Here is a 20779-nt window from a genome sequence, read left to right on the forward strand (position 1 = left end):
TCCCTTCCTCCCTTCCTCCCTTCCTCCCTTCCTTCCTTCCTTCCTTCCTTCCTTCCTTCCTTCCTTCCTTCCTTCCTTCCTTCCTTCCTTCCTTCCAGCAATACTAAGTATTTGTTCCAAGGACTAAAAATGGATAAGGTCTAGGCATTCGGGGGCCACACAACTAGAAAGAATCTAGTTCATAGGATCACAGATTTGGAGCCAGAAAGGAGCTCACGGTCATCCAATACAATCGTTATGTTTCACGGATGAAGAAATCAACTCCCACAGAAATTGTGACTTGTTCCAGATTAGTTACCAAAGCAGTAAATAGTTCAGGCTATGGTCCTTTGATTCCAAAGCCAGCTTTCTTCCCACTACTCCACACAAAATCCCCCTGGGCACAAGCATAAGGATTAGTTAGTTCATAAGCAAATGGGATAGTAAAAATTCTCAGTGAGGTTATTTTATACAAGCATATGTTCGGAACAGGCAATAGATTGATAAGATGATGAGACAATGGGATAGCACTTACATGTGGGATAGATTCCTAAGTGGTGCAAACATTCTTCTTTGGATATTTGAAATTTCAATTCCTTCTAGGCTACTAAAAACACCAAATTCAAAATCAGACACAGCAAGAGAATTTAAATCCATAGCATGATAAAAATAAGCTTTTAGGAGGCATGATAGAACTCATAAGAGTATTCATTACTGCTTCAGAAACCTATAAAAGCGAATTCCTTTCCATCCCTATTACGTGATAGGTGGCAAAATAAGTATCAGCAATTTTCCCATGTTTATGTTAAAGTTATCACATCCAATGAAAACTGAAGTTAATGATATTATAGCTTAAATAATTTAGTACTCAGATCATGTATTAGAGACTTAAATTCCATCTTTTTGGGAAAAAATATAAGAATGAGTTATGGTCAAATCTTGATTACATAAAGCTAATGAAAGGAAGATGATAAAACATTAAAGTATATATTTTTATGTTCAAGTTTAGATTACAATCAGTTACAGATTTATACTTATGTAATCGTGCCCATGTGAGGAAAATACCCATCTATAAGTAGGGTGATAAGTCTTGCCCAGGACTGTAGAAAATGTCTCTACTGGTTTGACATTAGTTTTTGTAGGAAGTACATCAATTGGGCCATGCCAATTTCACCTGAAGTTAGAGAATCGTGTCTTATTTAAAATAGAGCATTTTGGTAAAGCTATTATTATGCAAGTTGACTTTAGGATAACTAGTTTTAGATAAATTGACCTCAATTCAGGAGAAATGAAACTTAGGTAATTGCTACATAGTTTGCAACTAAGTTTCCCCAAACTGGCAACTTGTTCTTAGTATCTTTTGTCAGTCATTTTCCCTCTTGTCCTACTGAAGCAAATGGATGGGGCCCCTCCATGGAGAGAGTAGCTAATGAACAATGCTTGCGAGCCCCTAACTCCTGTGTGTAAGAGAAGGGAAATTTCAATCCTGAGAGCAGTGTGATCTTGGAACCTAGCTATCTTGCCCAAGGGGGAAGATCTCCAGCATGGTACAAGCTTTGGTGATTGCTTTGTGGGTGATTCCAAGTTCGAGAGTTCAGCGACTTGATTTTCTAGAGATTCTTTCTCTCTTTGGAGAAAGAAGATGATTTCCTGCATAGTTCACAAGCAGCATTCTACTTGGAAAGTCATCGAGTTGGTGGGACAGGACAAGCTCCACTGGAAGGAGATTGCTTGTCCCTCAGCCCTATAAAGTGTTTGCTGTGTAGGAGGAATACAAACGATGGGGTATGATTGTGTATAATTTGGGGGAGGCTTTGGAATTCCCACAAATGTCAAAGCATTGCTGTGATAGCAGCCCCCAGTTCAGTTCTTTTTCAAGGGAGCTGAGTGCTGCATGTATTTCTGTATACGGGCCCCTTTTGGTCCTACGCATCTTCTGCATCTTTTTGTGGAGTGCAGTAAGAAAACTATCTTACTCATCACATATATTACTACCTTGGATACCTCTTTGGGAGGGAATTGGGCTTGTGTTATCTGCATTTGGAGTAATTTATATGAAAGTCCAATGGAGGCTATAGTGAGAGATTTTCTGAGAGTAACTCCAGGGAGGGGCAAAGAGAGAAGATGACCCTCTTCTCTCCAGGATCAGACTATTTGTGTGAAGCCAGAGGTTTAGAGTGATCCTGGGACACAGTCATATTAATCTGGAGAGTTAGAATGATCTCATAAGGACCTTTTCCTGGTATCACTCTCTAAAAGACTCAGAAATGAAGGTTATATTAAAAAGCAAAATGTTGTCTGAAAATTCTCTGCCCCACCAAGTCCATGTACTTACAGAGACTTGAGTTTGACTAGATAGTCAAACTGGTCGGCTGGGATTTTCTGGATTGGGTTATAGGAAAGGTTCCTGTTAAGTCAATAGTGAAAAATTAGTAAATAGAAATAAATATAATAAATAGATAACATATTATATATGAATATATATAAATAGATAAATGGATAATACATATATGTAAAGATAATAAAATAGAAAAAAATTTGCAAAAAATGAATTCAGTAGTTTTTTAGAAATGAAATGTGAGTTGTGTCCTTAAAACAATAACCAAGATGAATAAAGAGAGGCAGGAGCTTAAACTAGATTAGGATATATAGGAAGTTAGTTGCCTCTATTTTATGACTTAAGGGATATAAGGAAAGCCCCCAAGGATCTCTCCTAGATAAGGAGCTATTGTGCCTAGAACTCTACTTCTGTGTATTTCTTTGTGTATCTTCTCTCTACAGTTTTCTTTTGAGACACAGAGTCCAGGAACAAGAGCAAACAGTAACATTTTAGTATAAATCAGATTATTTACTCATTCTCTTCTAGAACTAGAGGAATGGTAGGCAACAAGAAAGAACCGGGTAGTAGGAGAGCTTCCTTTCCATTTTTTTTCTAGGTGAAGTTCTAGCTTAAACACAATATAAAATAATCACTTCACGAAAAGGTGAGTTTGTGGAATCATCCACAAGAAAATTTTTGCCATACTAGATATCTTTAGGCATGAAGATTAAGGAAATTTTTACTTTAGTTAGGAACAATACTTACCTTAAAGCAATAGTGTAGTTGAATTTAAAGGATATATAATTTAGGAGAAAAAATCCTTACAAGAATTATTGATTCACAATGACAGTTTCCCTAGGGCAGTGCTGGAAACAGATGAATCAGATACTTAAAGAACAGATGGAGGGAAGGGTTGTGATGGAGGAGAAGCAGGCTGGAGTTGAACCAGGACACCTTAATGTCCTCATGTACAAAATAAGGAGGATGTTGAACCAGAAGATGCCGAAAGGGCCATGTGGCTTGGACATTCTGGGGCTCTGTGATAGAACCAAAAAATTCTAAAAGGAGGCAGTTTTGTTTTTTTTCTGTAGCTGGGCAGTGCCCATCACCAGGTGTCAGTGTCTGAGAACCAGAAGAAATGGGGATGAGTGCAATGAGCAGAGAGAGATTCATCTTACTGATAAATGATCAGAAGGTCATGAATTTAGAGCTGGAAGGGACTGCAAAATTCACCTACCTATTCGAACCCCTATTTTAAGAATGAGGAAACTGTGTCCTAAATGGGAGAGGCAACCTATCCAAGACACTGCAAGGTTTTTGTTAAGGATGTTTTACATTCAGGATGTCACTGGGCATGTTATTTCTGTCCTGAGTGGCCCAAGTTGGAGAAACAAAACAAAACAAAACAAAACCAGTAGAATCAAATCAGCTTGTGCTAGATCTTACAGTTGTGAGAGCTCCTTCAGGTCCTTAAACAGGTAAGGAGGAAGAGCTTCAATCTTGTTGCTTGCCAAGTCCCTAAGGAGAAATAACCCCAAACACAGCATGTTATTTTCCAGACTTCATTTATGACATTACATTTATTAGGTAAGGCTACTGATGATGAGAAAAAGCTTAAAAATCAAAACATGTAGGGGCGGCCAGATGGTTCAGTGGATAGAGAGCCAGGTCTGGATTTGGGAAGATCTTGGTTCAAATTGGACTTCAGACACTTTCTACTTATGTGACTCCTAAGCAAGTCACTTAACCCCAATTGTCTATCCTTTGCCCTTCTGTTTTAGAGTTGTTACTGAGACAGAAAGGAAGAGTTAAAAAAATCAAAATGTGGAGCTAGTAAGGTAGCAATAATTCTAGAAAATATTTCATGTAACTATTTCCCCAAGGCATACTTTTTTGTGTTGGAAGTATTTGATAAATCTTATCTCTGGTTCTCTTAACTATTAATATACATATGTTACTGTCCTGCAATTTGGCAGAGAGTTTAATTAATTAATTATTATAATATGTTCTTTATATAAACAAACCATCCATTTAAAAATGGATTTTTTTTGCCTTTGGGTTTGATTCTGGGGGAAACACTAATTCCCAAAGTGTACATGGTTTTAGTACTTTAAAAAACAATGCCTGTTGAATGTATACTGTAGTGGTGATTGATTTTCAGATATAAGACTGGATTCCTTAGTTGCTAAGGTCCCTTCTAGTGCTAAAATTTTGTGATTCTGTTGTCATTTCTAGCTGTGAAGCAGGTAGGTGGTTCAGTGGATTGAGAACCAGGTCTGAGATGACAGGTCCTGGGTTCAAATATGACCTCCGATACTTCCGAGCTGTGTGACCCTGGGCAAAGCCATTACCACTCTTCTGCCTTGGAACCAATACATAGTACTAATTTTAAGATGGAAGGTAAGGGTTAAAAAGAGAGCTTCTTAGTTCTAAACTTCTACCTGTGTCGTTATTCACTTAGACATTCACTGTGCTATCTGCTGCCACAAGCAGGAAACTGGGCTACCTGTGCTGCCATGGCCCCCTAATGTTCCTCCTCTTATCAGTGTACTATTTTCACTTTAGTTTTTTGGGGGTTTTGTTTGAAGGTTTTGGTTTTAGGTGAGTATTTGTTTGCAACAATGACCAATATGGAGATGGGTTTTGCATGATAATACATGTATAACCTAGATCAAATTACTGACCATCTCTGGGAAAGGGGAAGGATGGGAGAGAGGGAGAAAATTTGGATCTTATAACTTCAGAAAAAGTCTGTAGAAAATTGTTATTATATGTAATTGAGTAAATAAAATATCTTTAAAAATTCCTTGTCTTTGGCAAAAGGAAGAAACTAGAGGGAGGGGGCTTTCTGGCTAGTTAAACCTCTTGAGAAACAGGGGTGAGATAGAGCTTGCTAACTCCTGGAGGTGTCTTTTCTTGGTCTTTTTCTTTCTCCGTTGGCACTTTATTTATGCACACTATCCAAATGTCTCAAAAATAATTCTCTCCAGTCCTGATCTCTCTTCTGACTTCCATACTTGCATCTCTATTTTCCTCCACATCAAAATGCTAAGATCTGAACTTAAATTTTTTTCCAGTGAATCAGCAATTCTTTCCCTTTACTGACCACTACCAAAGAAAGAAAATTCTTGTAACAAATATACACAATCAAGCAAAACAAATTCCTGCACTGATCATGTCTAAAAATGTATGTCTCATTCTGCCTCATGAGTCTAGAAGGCAGATCACATGTTTCTTCATTAATCCTCTGGAATTTTTGCTTAACATTGCATTAATTAGACTCTTCAAGTCGATTAAAGCTATTTTCAAAATGTTACAATTGTAAAAATTAAGAGTAGATAGATTGTCAGGCTTAAAATAAGGAGGACCCAGGTTCAAATCTGGCATCAGCAGCTTTCTATCTGTGTGACCCTGGGCAAATCACTTAACCCCCATTGCCTAACCCTTGGCATTCTTCTATCTTAGAATTGATAGTAAGACAGAAGGTGAGGGTTTTAAAAATATGTATAAATTATTTACCTAGATCTGCTAAGCTTATGATCTTTTCCCCAAACCTGTGGCTCCTCATAATGTCGCTGTTTCTGCTTTGGGGCATGATCATTTACCCTAAGAATTTTGGTTTTCCTTTGTTCATATTTCTCATATCTAATTCATTACCAAGCCCTGGCAATTCCATCTTTTATGTTCTGTTCCTTCGTATTTACATTGCCATCATCCTACTAGGTCCTTCCTTCCTTCTTTGCTTCCTTGCTTCCTTGCTTCCTTCCTTCTTTGTTAAATAGTGTTTTCAAGAAGTAAATAAGGTAATCTGAGTGGGTCTGGGAAGGCAATTTGGGTGTGAGGAAGGATTAGGTGATTATAAGGTGATTGGAGGAGGAATGAAGTTAAGGTAAAGGTATATAGGAGATAAAAGAAATGGGGTATGTAGGAGAGGGAAGCTCAAACAGGTTTATTCCCAGAGGCTTGAGACAGAGAATACAGGGAGGAAACTAAGTCCAGTAAGAAATGTTTAGGTTTAGGTTTCTCTTGTTAGTTTCTAAAGTCTCTTGAGGGAGGAGTCGAGAGGGCCCCTCCCTGTCAGTCAAACTGATGGCTGGAGGAAGTCTCCAGTAGGTACTTCCTGCCAAGATGGATGCTCCCAGTTCTTCCAAGAAATAAAAAGAAAATGATTTCTTCCCTCTTTAGCCCTTGCCTCAATCTTCAATACAATGATTCACCAGAGGCTTTGAGTAGGTAACAAGGGGATTTATTTATCTCAGGTTAGTCAGAGGAAAGAGGTTGAGGATTTCTAGCTGCTGCTAGGGAGAGGGGTGATGGTGGGGGATGGGTTGCGGAGAGGTTTAGACTGAGAGAGCTTGTTCTCCCCTTTGGGAGATTCGACTGCCTTTTAAGTAAAGTCCTTATTAAATCACTAACACTAGGGGTGACTTCTTTGAGGATACTCTACTTGTCTATAGAAACTAAAACCCACAATGTTCAATCACCAAACCCTCCCTTCCACCCAGGACCCACAGGAAATTCAGGGGAAGGGGAGGGATATGGATGGGGAGATCAGGAGAGGTCCAGAGAAGTGAGATAGGTTTAAATTTCCCCAAGACAAGATAAGCACAGGCCAAGGCTGAAGCAAAGCCAAGCCGAAAGGCCGCAGCTAACAGGCTAAGCCAAAGCAAAATCATCAGTTGGAACTTCACCTCAATTTATAGCTTTAAGTTCTAACTGACTTTCTGAAGATTCTAAGATGTTTAACTGACTTTTTGTGACCATTAGAAATGCCAGACGCAAATTACAGAAGCAAAAAGTTTCTGTTAGCCACCTTGCATTACAATAGGACTATTACAAGAGCTTCCTAACAGGTTTTCTTGCCTTCAAAAGCTTTACTCTTGATCTTCCCCTTTATTGCAAACTCTGGAGGAGGGACACCCTTTTCATTGACAAAGTTAACCCCTCTATTTGTACCCTAAACCCCAACCCTATTTCTCTCAATATCTCGTGGAAGCTTTGCTCATGTATCATCAATTTCTCTCCCGCCTTCCATATTTGATCTTTCCCTGCCTACCTGACTACTTACTCCATTTCTGCCACCTGCAGACACCTTCATCTCCTTCATTCTTTTTTTTTTAAAGGAAATGTGGAACTTTTGTTTAAGAAGCTATAAATATACAGGGAGAAAATTATAGAGACGATAGTGGGACTAAGTGATTAACAGTAGGAAGCCATGATGCTGGATAATTTGTCAAAGTCCATCTTCTTCACAGTGCTCTTGGGTTTCATATTTTCTTTTTGATTGCAGATAAAAATCCATCCCATGTTGTTGGCACTCCAAAAATATTTGGCCATCCATACCTTCACAGGATCTCTGCAAACATCCATTGGTCAAATGTAGATACAAAATGCTCACTTTTTAGATGGACTCATCAAAAACTGATACTACCCAGGAGATGTTATCTCATTTAGAAATGACAAACCTCTGTTAGATCTCCAAGGTACATTATCTGCCATGTGGGCCATGTTTCTTGATGGGCCTGGTTTATCATGTACTTACACAGAATGAAGTTAGTGTGGAGATTCGTATGGACTTTCAGCAGTATCCAAGCTGTCTCCTAGATCTGGAGAAAGGCTGGTTTGGTTCTTGGAGGTCTCTATTTAGAGGCTAAGTTCTCAGGATTGTTCCTTTATGCAGTATTTCCATATTGGCATTCATTCAGTTAAATAGTAGCATGTCCACTGCTTTTCTATAGGTTGGTATTAAGGCAGAGGCTGGAACCATATGGACTCTCCTTTTTTTTTTTTTTTTTTTAAATCTTTGCTTCATCTTGCCATTCTCTGAAGCTGCTGTCTTAAATCATTTCTTCCTTTCATTGCCAAATTCCTTGAAAGTTCTTTACATCTTTTATCTTGGCTTTATTACCTGATCACTTCTGAATACTCTCTAGACTTTTGACCCTCTCATGCTTATTAAGAATTTACTTTCTCAAAGGTTACCAATAATCCTAATTGTTAAATCAAACGGTCTTAGTCTTCATTCTTTTTGACCGTTCTATGACATTTAACCACCCCACATTCCTCACCTGAACAATCCTTTCTTAGCTTCTATATCACTGCTCTCTCCTGTTTTTCCTTCTACTTTGTTTGATCAATCCTTATGTCAGATCAAGTCAAGAAGCATTTATTGTGCATCTAATATGCATCAAACTCTTTGCCAAGCACTATGGGATAGGAAGAAAGGCAGAAAACACTCTCTAATCACAAGGATCTCACAGTCTAATAAGAGAAGTGTTGTATTTGGGAAGCTGTAAGATGACAGAGGTCTGTAGGATCAAATCTCTCTGATCCTCTGGTCTATGGAGAGGACACACACGCACACCCACAAACAGGCTTGACTGAAGGGAGGGGCAAGATCTTGCTGAGAGCTCCTTCACTTCCCTCCTCCCACCAGGCAGTTAGAAAGTCAGTTACAATATGGAGGTTGATCTGTTATCTTCTGGGCTCAGTCAGTAGACTAGGAAAGACTAAACTCCTAAAGATGATAACTTTCTCTAAACTATTTCCCCACAGGATTGAATAGGAGAGAATAGGAGAAGCTTGATGTCTTTGAAGCTTACAGGGACAGAAGATAGGTTTTATTTCTGAGCTACAAAGTAGGAGGAACTCAGCTTGAGGAGGTTGTGAGTATATCCCAAATATGTAACTAAGCACTGCTCCCAATTGATAACAGGTTTAATAACAAGGTAGGAATAGGAAGGAAAGGAGGAGGAAAAAGGATTGATAAGGTCTGGGAATCCCTCAAACTGTTATGTCCAAGCAGCCCTTCCCCCCAAAGGGGAAAGGTAACCTGAATAGCTAGCTAATCTACTCTCTATCCCTATAAATATTCTCCCTCTATAACTAAATAACTAAACAGAGGTAAACTGTGATGTAGTTTGAATGTCAAATCACGGTAAAGCAGGTTGGCAGCTAGGAACTAAAATGGTTTTGCTTGGATTCAAGCCTCAAGCCTCAAGAGCAACCCAGGACCCAAGACCCAGCAAGCAGAATGACCTGCCTACTCTAAACCCAGGACCCAACTGCCTTTAACTGCTCCCTCTCTCAGAGTTGTTGGGGGGCCCTATGGAATTCTGAGCTGTGGCCTGAACCCTTCTCTGCAGCAAGAATTCCTCTCTGCAATATGAATTCCTCTCTGCAGTATGAATCGCACAGAAGACAACATATAAACAACTATGTACAAACAAGATATATTCTGGACAGACTGGAGATGGTCACAGAAGGAAGTCGCTATAAAAGGGATCAGGGAAGGCTCCTTGTAGAAGGTGGAATTTGAAGAACTCTTAGGAAGCCAGGAAGAGAAAGTAAGGAGAGATAGGATTATAGGACAGCTAATGAACATGCTTAGAACCAGGAGATGGAGTGTCTTATGTGATGAACAACAAGGAGGGATTTGTGTCACTGAATAATAGGATACCTGGAGGAAAATAAGGTATAAGAAGACTGGACAAGAAGAGAGAATTCATATTATGAAAGGTTTTTAAAACCAGAGATTTTAATATTTAATTTTGATGGCAATAGGGATCCACTGGAATGTATTGAATGTGTGTGAGTGCACAACCTATGTTTTAGGAAGGTCTTATGTCTCTTTTGCTATTTGATCATCTATTTCCTGTTTTCAAGGAAAGCACGGTATGTCCTTTATGGTTCTTTGCTGAGCTTTCTTCTCTTCTCTCCACTCTTACCCATCCTGACTCAGTTTCCACAGGTTTATAAATCCCCAATTTAAATAGATAGCCCTTATCTTTGCCTTCTAAGCATCTCCACCTGTATGTTCCATCAGCAAACAAAATTTGCAATATATAAAATGTAACACCAATTTCCTTCTACTGCTACGTATCCCAAATCCAAACTTCTCTATTTTTTTAAATAACCCTTACCTTCCTTCTTAGAATCAATCCCATGTATTGGTTCTAAGGCAGAAAAGTAGTAAGGGTTAGGCAAAAGGGGTTAAGTGATTTGCTCAGGGTCACACAGCTAGCAAGTGTCTGAGGCAAGATTTGAACCCAGGACTTCCCATCTCCAGACCTAGCTCCCTATCCCCTGAGCCACCTACCTGCCTCAAAAACTTCTGCATTTTTTAAGAGTAGAACTATCTTCTCAGTAATACAGATTTGTAACCTCAAATTCATCATCAACTCTTCTCTTTCTCTCACTCCCCTATACTCAATCACTTGGCATCTCTTCAACCTTCACAATATCTTTCAAATACCTGTCCCCAGGGTTTACTTCATTAGGAATAGTTGGGCTTTGGGGCTAAACCCTTTCCCTACTTTCTCAACATGGAAGATGGGGAGGATGGCAAAGGGAGGAGACAGGACCAGAGGGAAAAATCTTGCCTTCAAGCAGGTGCAGCAGGGAAAGAACAAAGGACATATGTCATCCTATACCAATAATGTTTTCATAAGAATGTAGAAGATAATGGGAAACAAACATTACTTTCCCTGCTGCCTTTGTGAAAGTCTTTTATTTTATACAGTGCAAAGATGTATAGGCTACATTAAGCATCTGGACTTCTTCCCTTAGAAGTAATTATAATAAAATCAATGTTTCTTCATGCAAAAAAAAAAAAATAAAAGGTCTGGGAGGATTTCATCCTGTCTCCTTCCTGGTCAGGAGGGTAAGTCAAGAGAGCACAGATTCTTGGCTTTACGAAAGTCTCTCCCTTCATCAATCCATCCTTCGCTCAGCTGCCAAAATAACCTTCCTAAGGCAGATGTCTGTTCATGCCCCTCCTCTGTTCAAAACGTTTCAGTAATTCTCTATTACTTTGAGGATGAAAATATGAGCCTCTCAGCCTGGCACTTACGATTCTCTACAACTTGGCTCCAGTCTATTTTCCCATTAGTTCCTCTTATGATCTCTGTGTTCTAGCCAAACTGGTTTACTCACTGTTCCTGAACTTGACATTCCATCTCTTGTCTCTCAGCATTTGTACATGCTGCCCCCCCAGCCTGAAATAACTTCTGTCTTCTCTTTGGATCTGAGGATCCTGATCTTTCTCCAAGTGTTTGTCCTTCCAGATGACCTAATATTTACTGATCTGTGAATCTATTATAGCGTCTCTTCCAGAACATAAGCTCTTTGGGGGAAGAGAACATTTTTATTATTGTCTTTGAATGCTCAATGTCCAACACATAGTAGGCGAATCCAACCGGATTGTCTCCCCTCTCTAATCCTTCCTTTAGGTCACCACCATAATAATCCTCATGCCTAGATCAGCTCCTATCATTCCTTTTAACCTCTGAAGACCCATTTAGAATCATCTCCTGCTTGAAGACTTCCTTGTCTTCACCCTCACCCCCTCAGCACTAATGACCTCCCCCAGGCATCCTCAGCCCTTTGTTTTATAGCTCCGAATGTACTTGGCGTGTAATATTGCGTTATATGACATATCTGTTTCTCTCTCACCCACCAAACAACACTGCAAGGTCGGTAGTCTGCTTTATGTATGCTTCATTAGTTTCATAGCACCTAGCACAGTGCTCTCAGTATTACAGGCATTGTTTATCACATGGGATGAGGGGAAGGTCAGTGAGGACTCAGCCTTCAGGAACATCTCTAATGGAGGGTGGGCAGCCTCAGCCTGAGGGTCAGACACTGCCCTTTGCCTGTTTTGTTGTTTTTTTGTAGTCTATGAGCCAAGAATGGTTTTCATATTTTTAAATAAGATAAAGTTTATTGTAAAATGTAAAAAATGTGTTTAGTTCCTGGGCGGTACAAGACAGGGGAGGGCTAAAGCTGACCTCCAGGCTGTAGTCTGCTGACCATCACCCTACATGGATGTTGGGTAAGCCTGCTCCCAGCCATGCAGAGCTGCTCCTCACTTCAGAGCCCATGCAGGGATTCTACGACGGTTTTTGACTGTCTTCTGGCTGTGTGGGGAGGAGATACCCTTTGACTGGTTCATGAGCAGGAACTTAGTGAACAATCAAAAGACAATAACTCGCCAATGAGGCCTTTCTCCCTGGCTGCTTCGAGTGGGAAATAGGAAGCGCTTTGGTCTCTGGGTGGGATGGGAAGCCTTGAGAGCACGGTGAGGATGTGGCTTTTATCTCTGCTGTACCTACTCTAGCTAGTGCTTAGGGGAAGGATTATTGGAGATGTCAGAAGCCTAGGAACTCGAATCTGTACAAGCATTTGCTGGCAGCCCTGGGGGCAGCCTGTTTGACTCAGCACATTTGTGCATCAAGCCCGCAGCCTGGACGTCATGTCCTGCAGGGAGGGAACGACCTGTCCAGCTCTGCCACCTCTGCACGTGAACTTGGTGGATTTTTGCATTAACCCCACTAAGTTCATTTCCAGCGCCTGACGAAGTACAGGGAAGAGTCTATTCTCCAGTTAGGGGCTTTTTGGCACTTCAGGTCTGCCATCATGATTTCCGTAAACATCCCCTTGCAAAAAATTTAATTAAGGAGAATGTACCAGTACAGGAGCGAAAGCCAATAGTTTTAGAAAAGATATCCACGACCCCTTAGAAGTAACCCTGGAACTCTGAAGGGGAAGATAGCTATCCTTCTGGGGACTGATTTCTGAATGTGAGCAAGAATTGGCTAGGAACTCTTAATTTATATATGTGCTTCACTTGAATGAATGAATGAATGAATGAATGAATGAATGAAACAGGGCTCAGATGCTTCTTCCCAGGATAGGACTGAAGTTTCACACCACTCACATTTATCCTCCAAGGCAATTAAAAAAACCAACAACTTTTTCCTTTCGAAGTTTTCCAGTAAGAAGAGTAGGTTTGTACATCTAGAGCTATAGCTAGAAGGGACCTTAGAGACCACCTAGTCCAATCCTCTCCTTTCAAAGATATGGAACCGAGGTTAGGAAAAGTTAAGAGACTTGCCCAAATTTATCTCTTTCCAGAATACAGTTCTCATCAAATAATTGGATTCATAGTTCAGAGTGCTAACCATCATACACCATGGGCCTGTGGTTAATTAACTAGTTAATTAGAGGATGAGTAGAACTCTCACTCCAAGTAAAAAATTGGACTATAAGATTATAACAGAGAGGGCACTAAGTGAAATTGTCTCTCAAAAAGATACATATATTTGATAATTGTCTTTCCTGAAAATGTTTTTATTATATACAACAAAATAAACCATGAAATAAATGTTATCACTTATTTTTACACTCAGTGTGGGCAAAGATGTTTACCATGAGCTGTACAAGTCCCTAAAATATTATAGAAACTGAAAGAAAAATCCTTAAAAGAACTCTTAATTTTTTAAAGTCAACCACTCCCTTCTGCACAGCCCTGCCCCAGACTTACAGTTCATCTAGTTTCTGAAGAGGGGCAAAGCTGTTTTCGTTTAAATGGTTGATTTCATTTTTTCTCATTACCCTGAAAGAATAAAGAAAAAAAATATTTTAGCCTTTTGACACCACTGCTACAATATGAGATAAAAGGATGACTATTCATTAGGAAAAGCAAAGCTATTGTGCATCCGAATCATTTTAATTTGTTTTGTTGGACTGAGATATCTTAGAGATATTGGAAGAACAACTGAATTCATTTGAGCTTGAGTTATCTAGAAGTTCACAAATGGGATAAAAGAGTAATGATGCAAATTCTCCAGTGTCATAGAAGAAAGGTTTATAACATAAATAGTGAAAACCTCCCTTGTGAAAATTCAGAATAGATCACAGAAACATTACCATTTTGGGGAATTGCCTCATCCTTAGGGCATCATGCATGTCTTACACATTGTTTTGCTCTTGGTAATCTCTCTAGAGTTTTCAATTTGCTTGCACTTTCTACTCTGCAGCTGCTTAAGAAAGTCCATTCTTGTCCTAAGGTGGAACAATTCTGTCATTAGGCTCCCACTTTTAAACCTTCAAAGGGAGCTGTAATTGAAGGCAGCACATTAGTGATTCTTTTCTTCCTCCCATCCTAGCTAAAATATATAAAAGGCTGCCCTGTCAGAGATTCAGAAGGTTTCTATTGCCATAAATGCAATCACTAGCTTATAAATTTGTTCTTTCCCTACTGTTAGGTATTAATCTGTTCTTCTTCCATCTCCTTCTAATATTCCCAATATTACTGGACTAAGAAAACTCAAGCACGTATCCTGGAGTAAACATATTCACCTGACTTCTGACAAATAAAAGATTTAAGTAAGGAACAAATGCAAAGACATATAATAGGAGTCTTAATTATCTATAATTAATCTAGAATTTATCCCATATTTTTTAGGGTAGCTAATTAGTTTCTAGTAGGGTTAATCCAATAGGCATGTGCTTTATTTATAAAGAAGATTATATCGTTAAGTTACATCTTCTTCATCAAGCAATTTATCTCTCTCTATTACTAGATAATAAAAGAAGGACTGAAGCCCTCAAAAAGTATAACATTAATATTTTGGAATATATAGATTAGAAACAATAGAAGGGGCATTATTGGGCCACAAGAATCCTCTATATTCTGGGATAGGGAAACCTTTTCACTCGGAAGGAAGATCTGCCCATTTTTCCCCCTTTTCCCCCCATGGAAATCTATCTATCTATCTATCTATCTATCTATCTATCTATCTATCTATCTATCTATCTATCTATCAATGGATTTCAAATAAGCCTTATCCTGTAGGAAAGCCTTTCAAGTTATAGATACCCTAGTGATACAGGAAAATCAGATTTCATAATATCCTAAGATGTATCACTTTGATGACTCTTGTACATTATGCTTCTTTGGTTGTACAAAACTTAAGCTTGAACATTTTCACTCATTTTGTGTTTCAAAGAAGTTTTAACTGGGAGGTAACAGCTGTCAATAATAACCCCGAATTTGCTTACATTAGCTTCTTTTAACAAATAAAATTCATTTTGATTGCAATGCATGTGGACTATTACTTACAAAACAGTTAACGTACTGCAGGAAATGAAAGTCATGTTTCTTAAGTTGTGGATATGGTTGCCTTCAAAGTCTCTGTAAGATTAAAAAAAATTTTTTTTCATTAAAAATAAATTTGGGTAAGATTTCATAGCTGATATTTTCTCTCTTTCTCTCTACCTTTTTGTCTCTCCATTCATCCATCCTTCCATCTGTCCATCTATCTATTTATCTATCTATGTGTCTGTCTGTCTGTCTGTCTGTCTCATTGTCTCTATCTCAGGCTATCTATCTACCTATCTATCTATCTATCTATCTATCTATCTATCTATCTATCTATCTATCCATCCATCCATCTATTTCCTCATGTCTGTATTGTTCACTACTGAGAGGATAGTCTTCATTTTACAGCAGGAGGAAAATGTACATTCCCTTTTTTGTCAATAAACATTTATTAAGCACCCACTATATGTCAGGAATTATGCTAAGTACTGGGGATACAAATACAAATAAAAACAAAGACAGACCTTGCTTTTAAGGAGTTTATAATCTATTAGATTATAAAACAACATCCAAAAGGAAGCTGAAAATCTCCCTCTTTAAATAGAGGTCCTGGAGCCCAAGGCTCTGTCCTCTATTCAAAAGGTCCAATCAAAGGGACAGAGGGGACAGATATGTGAGTACCAAACAGATTCAGTTATGCAGTAGAATGAGATTTCCCTAAGAGGGGTTGTTTCCTGGGTAAGGAAGGCATTCTGAAGAGTTCAAAAGATGTCTAAAGGTAGTGTAGTCGATGGGGAATAGGGAGAAAAACTACCATAACTTCTTGCTTTATATTGTACTTCTTATAATATACTTGAAAGCTATATTATAACTTCCAATAATAAAAATAATTTTAAAAATTCATCTTTCTCCTACATTCTCCCTTGTATTTTTTAGTGGAAAACCTGAATGTAAAGGAAAAATACAGAAATGTGAAAAATAAGAAATAAAAAAGAATGGAAAATATTATTGTGACTATATATTATATGAATCACTTTAACACATTTAAATAATGAACAGAGTTTGAAGCTGCATTTTACAGGATTCACTATGTGGTGTTAAGTGTTCATTATGACATAAAGACAAATTTAGATTATTAGTCAACAAATAAGATTGAGAATTTATTATTAATTCAGAAAAGCAGAATTACACTGTGGGCAAATTTCTGGATAGTTGTTAAGATCTGGATTCAGATCCTACCTCTGACATCTACTATTGTGAAATGGAGATAATCACACTGTGTGTAAAGCATTTTGCAAACTTTAGTTTAATGGAAGTATTTAGTTTTTTTGTTTTCTAGTTTTTAGTTGCCATGCTATGCCTATTTTTTTTTCCTTTGGCTGTTGAACATGCTTAAAGATATTATTTTGTCATAAGGACTGTTTTGGATATGTCCAAAAAGTTATGGTGGGCAGTGTTATGATCAATATTGATCTTGATCTTGTTTGTCAGTTGCTTGTCAGTTGGTATTGATACTGCCTGAAGGTAACTTTCCCTTATAAGATGATGACTGATAGATTTGGCCAGAGAGACTATTAAAAAAACCTATTAGGGGCAGCTGGGTAGCTCAGTGGATTGAGAGCCAGGCCTAGAGACGGGAGGTCCTAGGTTCAAATCCGGCCTCAGACACTTCCCAGCTGTGTGACCCTGGGCAAGTCACTTGACCCTCATTGCCCACCCTTTCCACTCTTCTGCCTAGGAGTCAATATACAGAAGTTCAGGGTTTAAAAAAAAAAACCATTTATTTAACTTGTTCAAGGAACAGGGATAGGAAAAGGAAATATAGATCAGTAGGAATTATATTCACCCTAAATCTAAGATGTCTAAATAATAACCTGGATCTCCCTTTCCCGCAAGGGAAGTCTTCGTGGTCACCAAGGGTGATCCTCCTTAAAACTACTCTACAGCTATGTATCTAACCGAAATTATCTGTCTACCTTATCCTAATATATAAACTTCTTTAAATTGATTTCAAAATAAACGTAGTTTGTCTCCATAAACAGTTTCCCGCTCACAGCAGAGGGTCTTTGGCTCTCATCAGAGTTGGTGAACTTCATGCTTCTCCTGTCTGAAGAACTATCGCCACCTGGTGGTCATTTCGCTCTCTATCGGAGAAAAGCCTATCATGAACCAAAACTTTCTCCCTATCAAGATGCTAATTTCCAAGGTAAAGTCTCTCTACTCTTCCCAGAAGGATCACAGAGAAAAACTTCCCACCCCCTCTCTAAGAGTCAGTTTCCCCAGAGAGTGGCCAACAGTTTTATTAACTGTCCTCTCCTTGGGGTTTCTGGGAATTCTATACCTCTGACCTACTCAAAATTATACTCCCAAGAGTTAAAGGATCCTGGGTAAGCTTTGTAACTATATAAGCTGGAGACCTTACTTTTGGAAATCTAGAATAACAACTTATTAGCTAATTAACTAATTAATCTTTACAATGGTCTCAGTGTTGTAATTTTCTTTGATGAAAATCCCTGGGTTTTTTTCTGGCCTATAGATTTTTAAAGGATTATATTACGTATTGCTTATTTTTTAATTAAGTTAAATAATTTTAAATTCTTTAATGGCTCTTTACTGAATATAATTTTTATTACATTGTGGTCAATAAAGGATAGAGTTAATATTTCTGTGTGTATGAGGTTTTAATGCCCAAATTCATGGTTGGTTTTTATAATGGTGCCATACAGTACTGACAAATATACATATACTTTTCCATTCCCATTCATCAGAGATATTTTCTAAAAATTATTAAAATTATCTTAACTATTTTTGATTACTAGATTTGTTTATGTCTGATTGGGGCATTATGAGGTCCTCAACTATTGTAGTTTTACTATCTATTTGACCTTGCAAATCAATTAAATTTTCTTTCAAGTATTTGAAAGTGTTTGGGGGGGGCAGCTGGGTCGCTCAGTGGATTGAGAGCCAGACCTAGAGATGGGAGACCCTAGGTTCAAATATGGCCTCAGACACTTCCCAGCTGTGTGACCCTGGGTAAGTCACTTGATCCCCATTGCTTTGCCCTTACTACTCTTCTGCCTTGGAGTCAATACTGTGTGTTGGCTCCAAGATGGAAGGTAAGGATGAAATATATATATATATATATATATATATTTGGATTCTCTTTTCTAATTAATTCTGCTTTCCTCTTCTCTGTTAAGGATAAGTTCATCCCATTGACATTGATAAGATGATTTTTAATTATTTTCTCTATTCTATAATTATACCTTTTCTTTTTTTTATCCACTCTCTCCTTAACAAAGAAAAGGAAGGCACTGAGAATTTTCCTCAACATTAGCATCTATGCTTGACTTAATTTTTTCTGTCTTCCTATAACTCTTCTCTTCCTCTTGCCCAAATCCCAAAGGCAGGTTCCTACCTTCTTTTTCTTTTCTTTAACCCTCCCCCCAACAAGATCCTCCTTCATAGGCTGTACTTTGCTTTGTTTTTAATTAATTTTTCTCTTAATTCCCCTTTCTACTTTTCTAGTTATGTTCTATTTCCCTGTAGAGTTTAAGTATTTCTATTCAAAACTCTCTCTGTGTGTTCTACATTATTTGACTGGTTTAGATGCAAATGAACATCAAGTGATGTTTGGTCCCTAATTCCTTTCTCTTTACTTCTTGACCACTTTGATTATGTGAGATAGTTTCCTCCTTGCTTGTGTAATGGGGAGAATTTGGGAAAGGTGTGTGGTAAAAGAGATTTTGAAGGGAAGTTATCGGGAACTTGCTAGGTAAGTAATATGGGTTACAGGTAGACTGGAATAGGGAGATTCAGGATATAATATGGGGCTGAAGTCAGGGAGTATAGCACTAAAGGTCACAAAGATTTTCAGGGAGAGGAGGAGGACTTAATATAAACAGGCAAAGAACAGCAGGGCTTATAGACTAGGACTTAGACAAAAGATAAACTGAGGGAAATGGACTGAATTGAAATTAACTACAGGCTTTAGTTAATTTCACAGGAAGGAACTTGTTTTGAAGTAACACCTTCCTTCAAGATGGATACCCGGCTTCCCTTCAAGCCCAGACTATGTTGGTTCTTCCCCTCTCCTTCCCTTTCTTACTAATTAACTGACAAAGTAACTATCAGGTCTGTTGAAACACAAAAGGGTTTATTGTCTTTAAGGTTGATTTGTCAGGAAAGTGGATTAAGGAAGCCCTAACAGTGGTTTAAAGAAACCTCAAGTGGGGGAAGGGAGGCAGAGATGAGGTTTGAGCAAGGTCCTGCCTTAACTCAGCTCTCAAGGTGCTCTTTGAAATCTAAAGGGAATAAGATGATGACTAACTAACTTCTTTAGATAAAATACTGTCAAATTATAGTTAAACCCTCACAGATTTGAACTACTCTCTAATTTACTCTCCTTATTTACTCCACAGACATTTAAGGTAAGGGAAGGAAGGTAGGAAATAAGGTAGGGTATGAAGATACAAAGGGTTTATCTAAACTATCAATTCTTAAATAAATATTCCAAAGCTAGACTCAATTTTCAATTCTACAGATAGGCAAAGAAGCAGCTCAGCTGGTCTGACTCTCTCTCCCCAAGATCCCCAAACCAACTGACACTCTCCTTCAAGACTCTAAACTCCTAACTGATTTCAGAACTCAGCCAAAACTTGAAAAAACTGTCATGACCCCCCCTCTCTGTACTACACTTGCTAATGCATTTCCTTTTCCTTCTTTTATAAAAAATACTATTCCAAGTCCCTCTGTCTTATTTAACTTCATTTGTCTTATTTAATACCATTTATAACACTTAAGACATTAGGATTTGAGGGGGGCACTTGTTTCTTCTCTTATAATATTGTTGCCATTGTATAAAATGGGTATCCTGATTTTATTTCATTCATTGGTTCCTAAAAGTCTTGGTTTTCTCTGAAACCTTCTCCTTCATTGTTTCTTACAGCATAATAGTGTTCCATCATATTTATGTACCTTACTTATTCAGACATTTCACAACTGATAGGAAACCCCCTCAGATCCCCCTTCCTTGTCAGCACAAAAGGAGTTGCATTTTTGTTCATCCTTATTTAGAATTTGTTATGCTTGGAGCTAATCCCTCCCTTATCCTACAATTTCTTTAATTTCCTTTTCTTCTTCTTTCCTTTCCCACCTATCTTTATTGAAATATATTTCTGTATCTAACTTCGGGGTGTGTGTATGTATATATGTGTGTGCATCCTCCCCTTCTCTGAGCAGTTCAGAGAGGGAGGTTCAACTGTGAGCTCTTCACTGCACCCCTGTTCCCACCTATTTGTTTAGATTTCTACTTGAGCATTCTGATAATAATATAAGATAATCCTTTCCCTCCCCCAAGGGTATTCTTCTTTCTTTACTTTTCCATTCTTTTTTTTTTTTTAAACCCTTAACTTCTGTGTATTGGCTCATAGGTGGAAGAGTGGTAAGGGTAGGCAATGGGGGTCAAGTGACTTGCCCAGGGTCACACAGTTGGGAAATGTCTGAGGCCAGATTTGAACCTAGGACCTCCTATCTCTAGGCTTGGCTCTCAATCCACTGAGCTACCCAGGTTCCCCCCCCCCCCACTTTTCCATTCT

At 38.4% G+C, this 20779-nt stretch overlaps 1 protein-coding gene across 3 annotated transcripts in view; it reads right to left on the reverse strand.

Annotated features, from left to right (window-relative positions):
* RXFP1 (relaxin family peptide receptor 1) overlaps positions 1-20779 on the reverse strand; it is a 75905-nt gene that overhangs the window by 11867 nt on the left and 43259 nt on the right. For 2 of the 3 annotated variants that reach the window (XM_044680289.1, XM_044680288.1), the window contains exons 8-12: positions 15204-15275; positions 13623-13694; positions 3746-3817; positions 2315-2386; positions 515-586 (exon numbers count right to left, since the gene is read on the reverse strand). In XM_044680289.1, the coding sequence (XP_044536224.1) occupies positions 515-586; positions 2315-2386; positions 3746-3817; positions 13623-13694; positions 15204-15275 (360 nt within the window). The remainder of the gene's footprint in view (positions 1-514; positions 587-2314; positions 2387-3745; positions 3818-13622; positions 13695-15203; positions 15276-20779) is intronic. The other variant, XM_044680290.1, reaches the window with a different exon arrangement.

This window comes from Gracilinanus agilis, chromosome 6, assembly GCF_016433145.1.
Source record: "Gracilinanus agilis isolate LMUSP501 chromosome 6, AgileGrace, whole genome shotgun sequence".
Lineage (NCBI taxonomy): Eukaryota > Metazoa > Chordata > Mammalia > Didelphimorphia > Didelphidae > Gracilinanus > Gracilinanus agilis.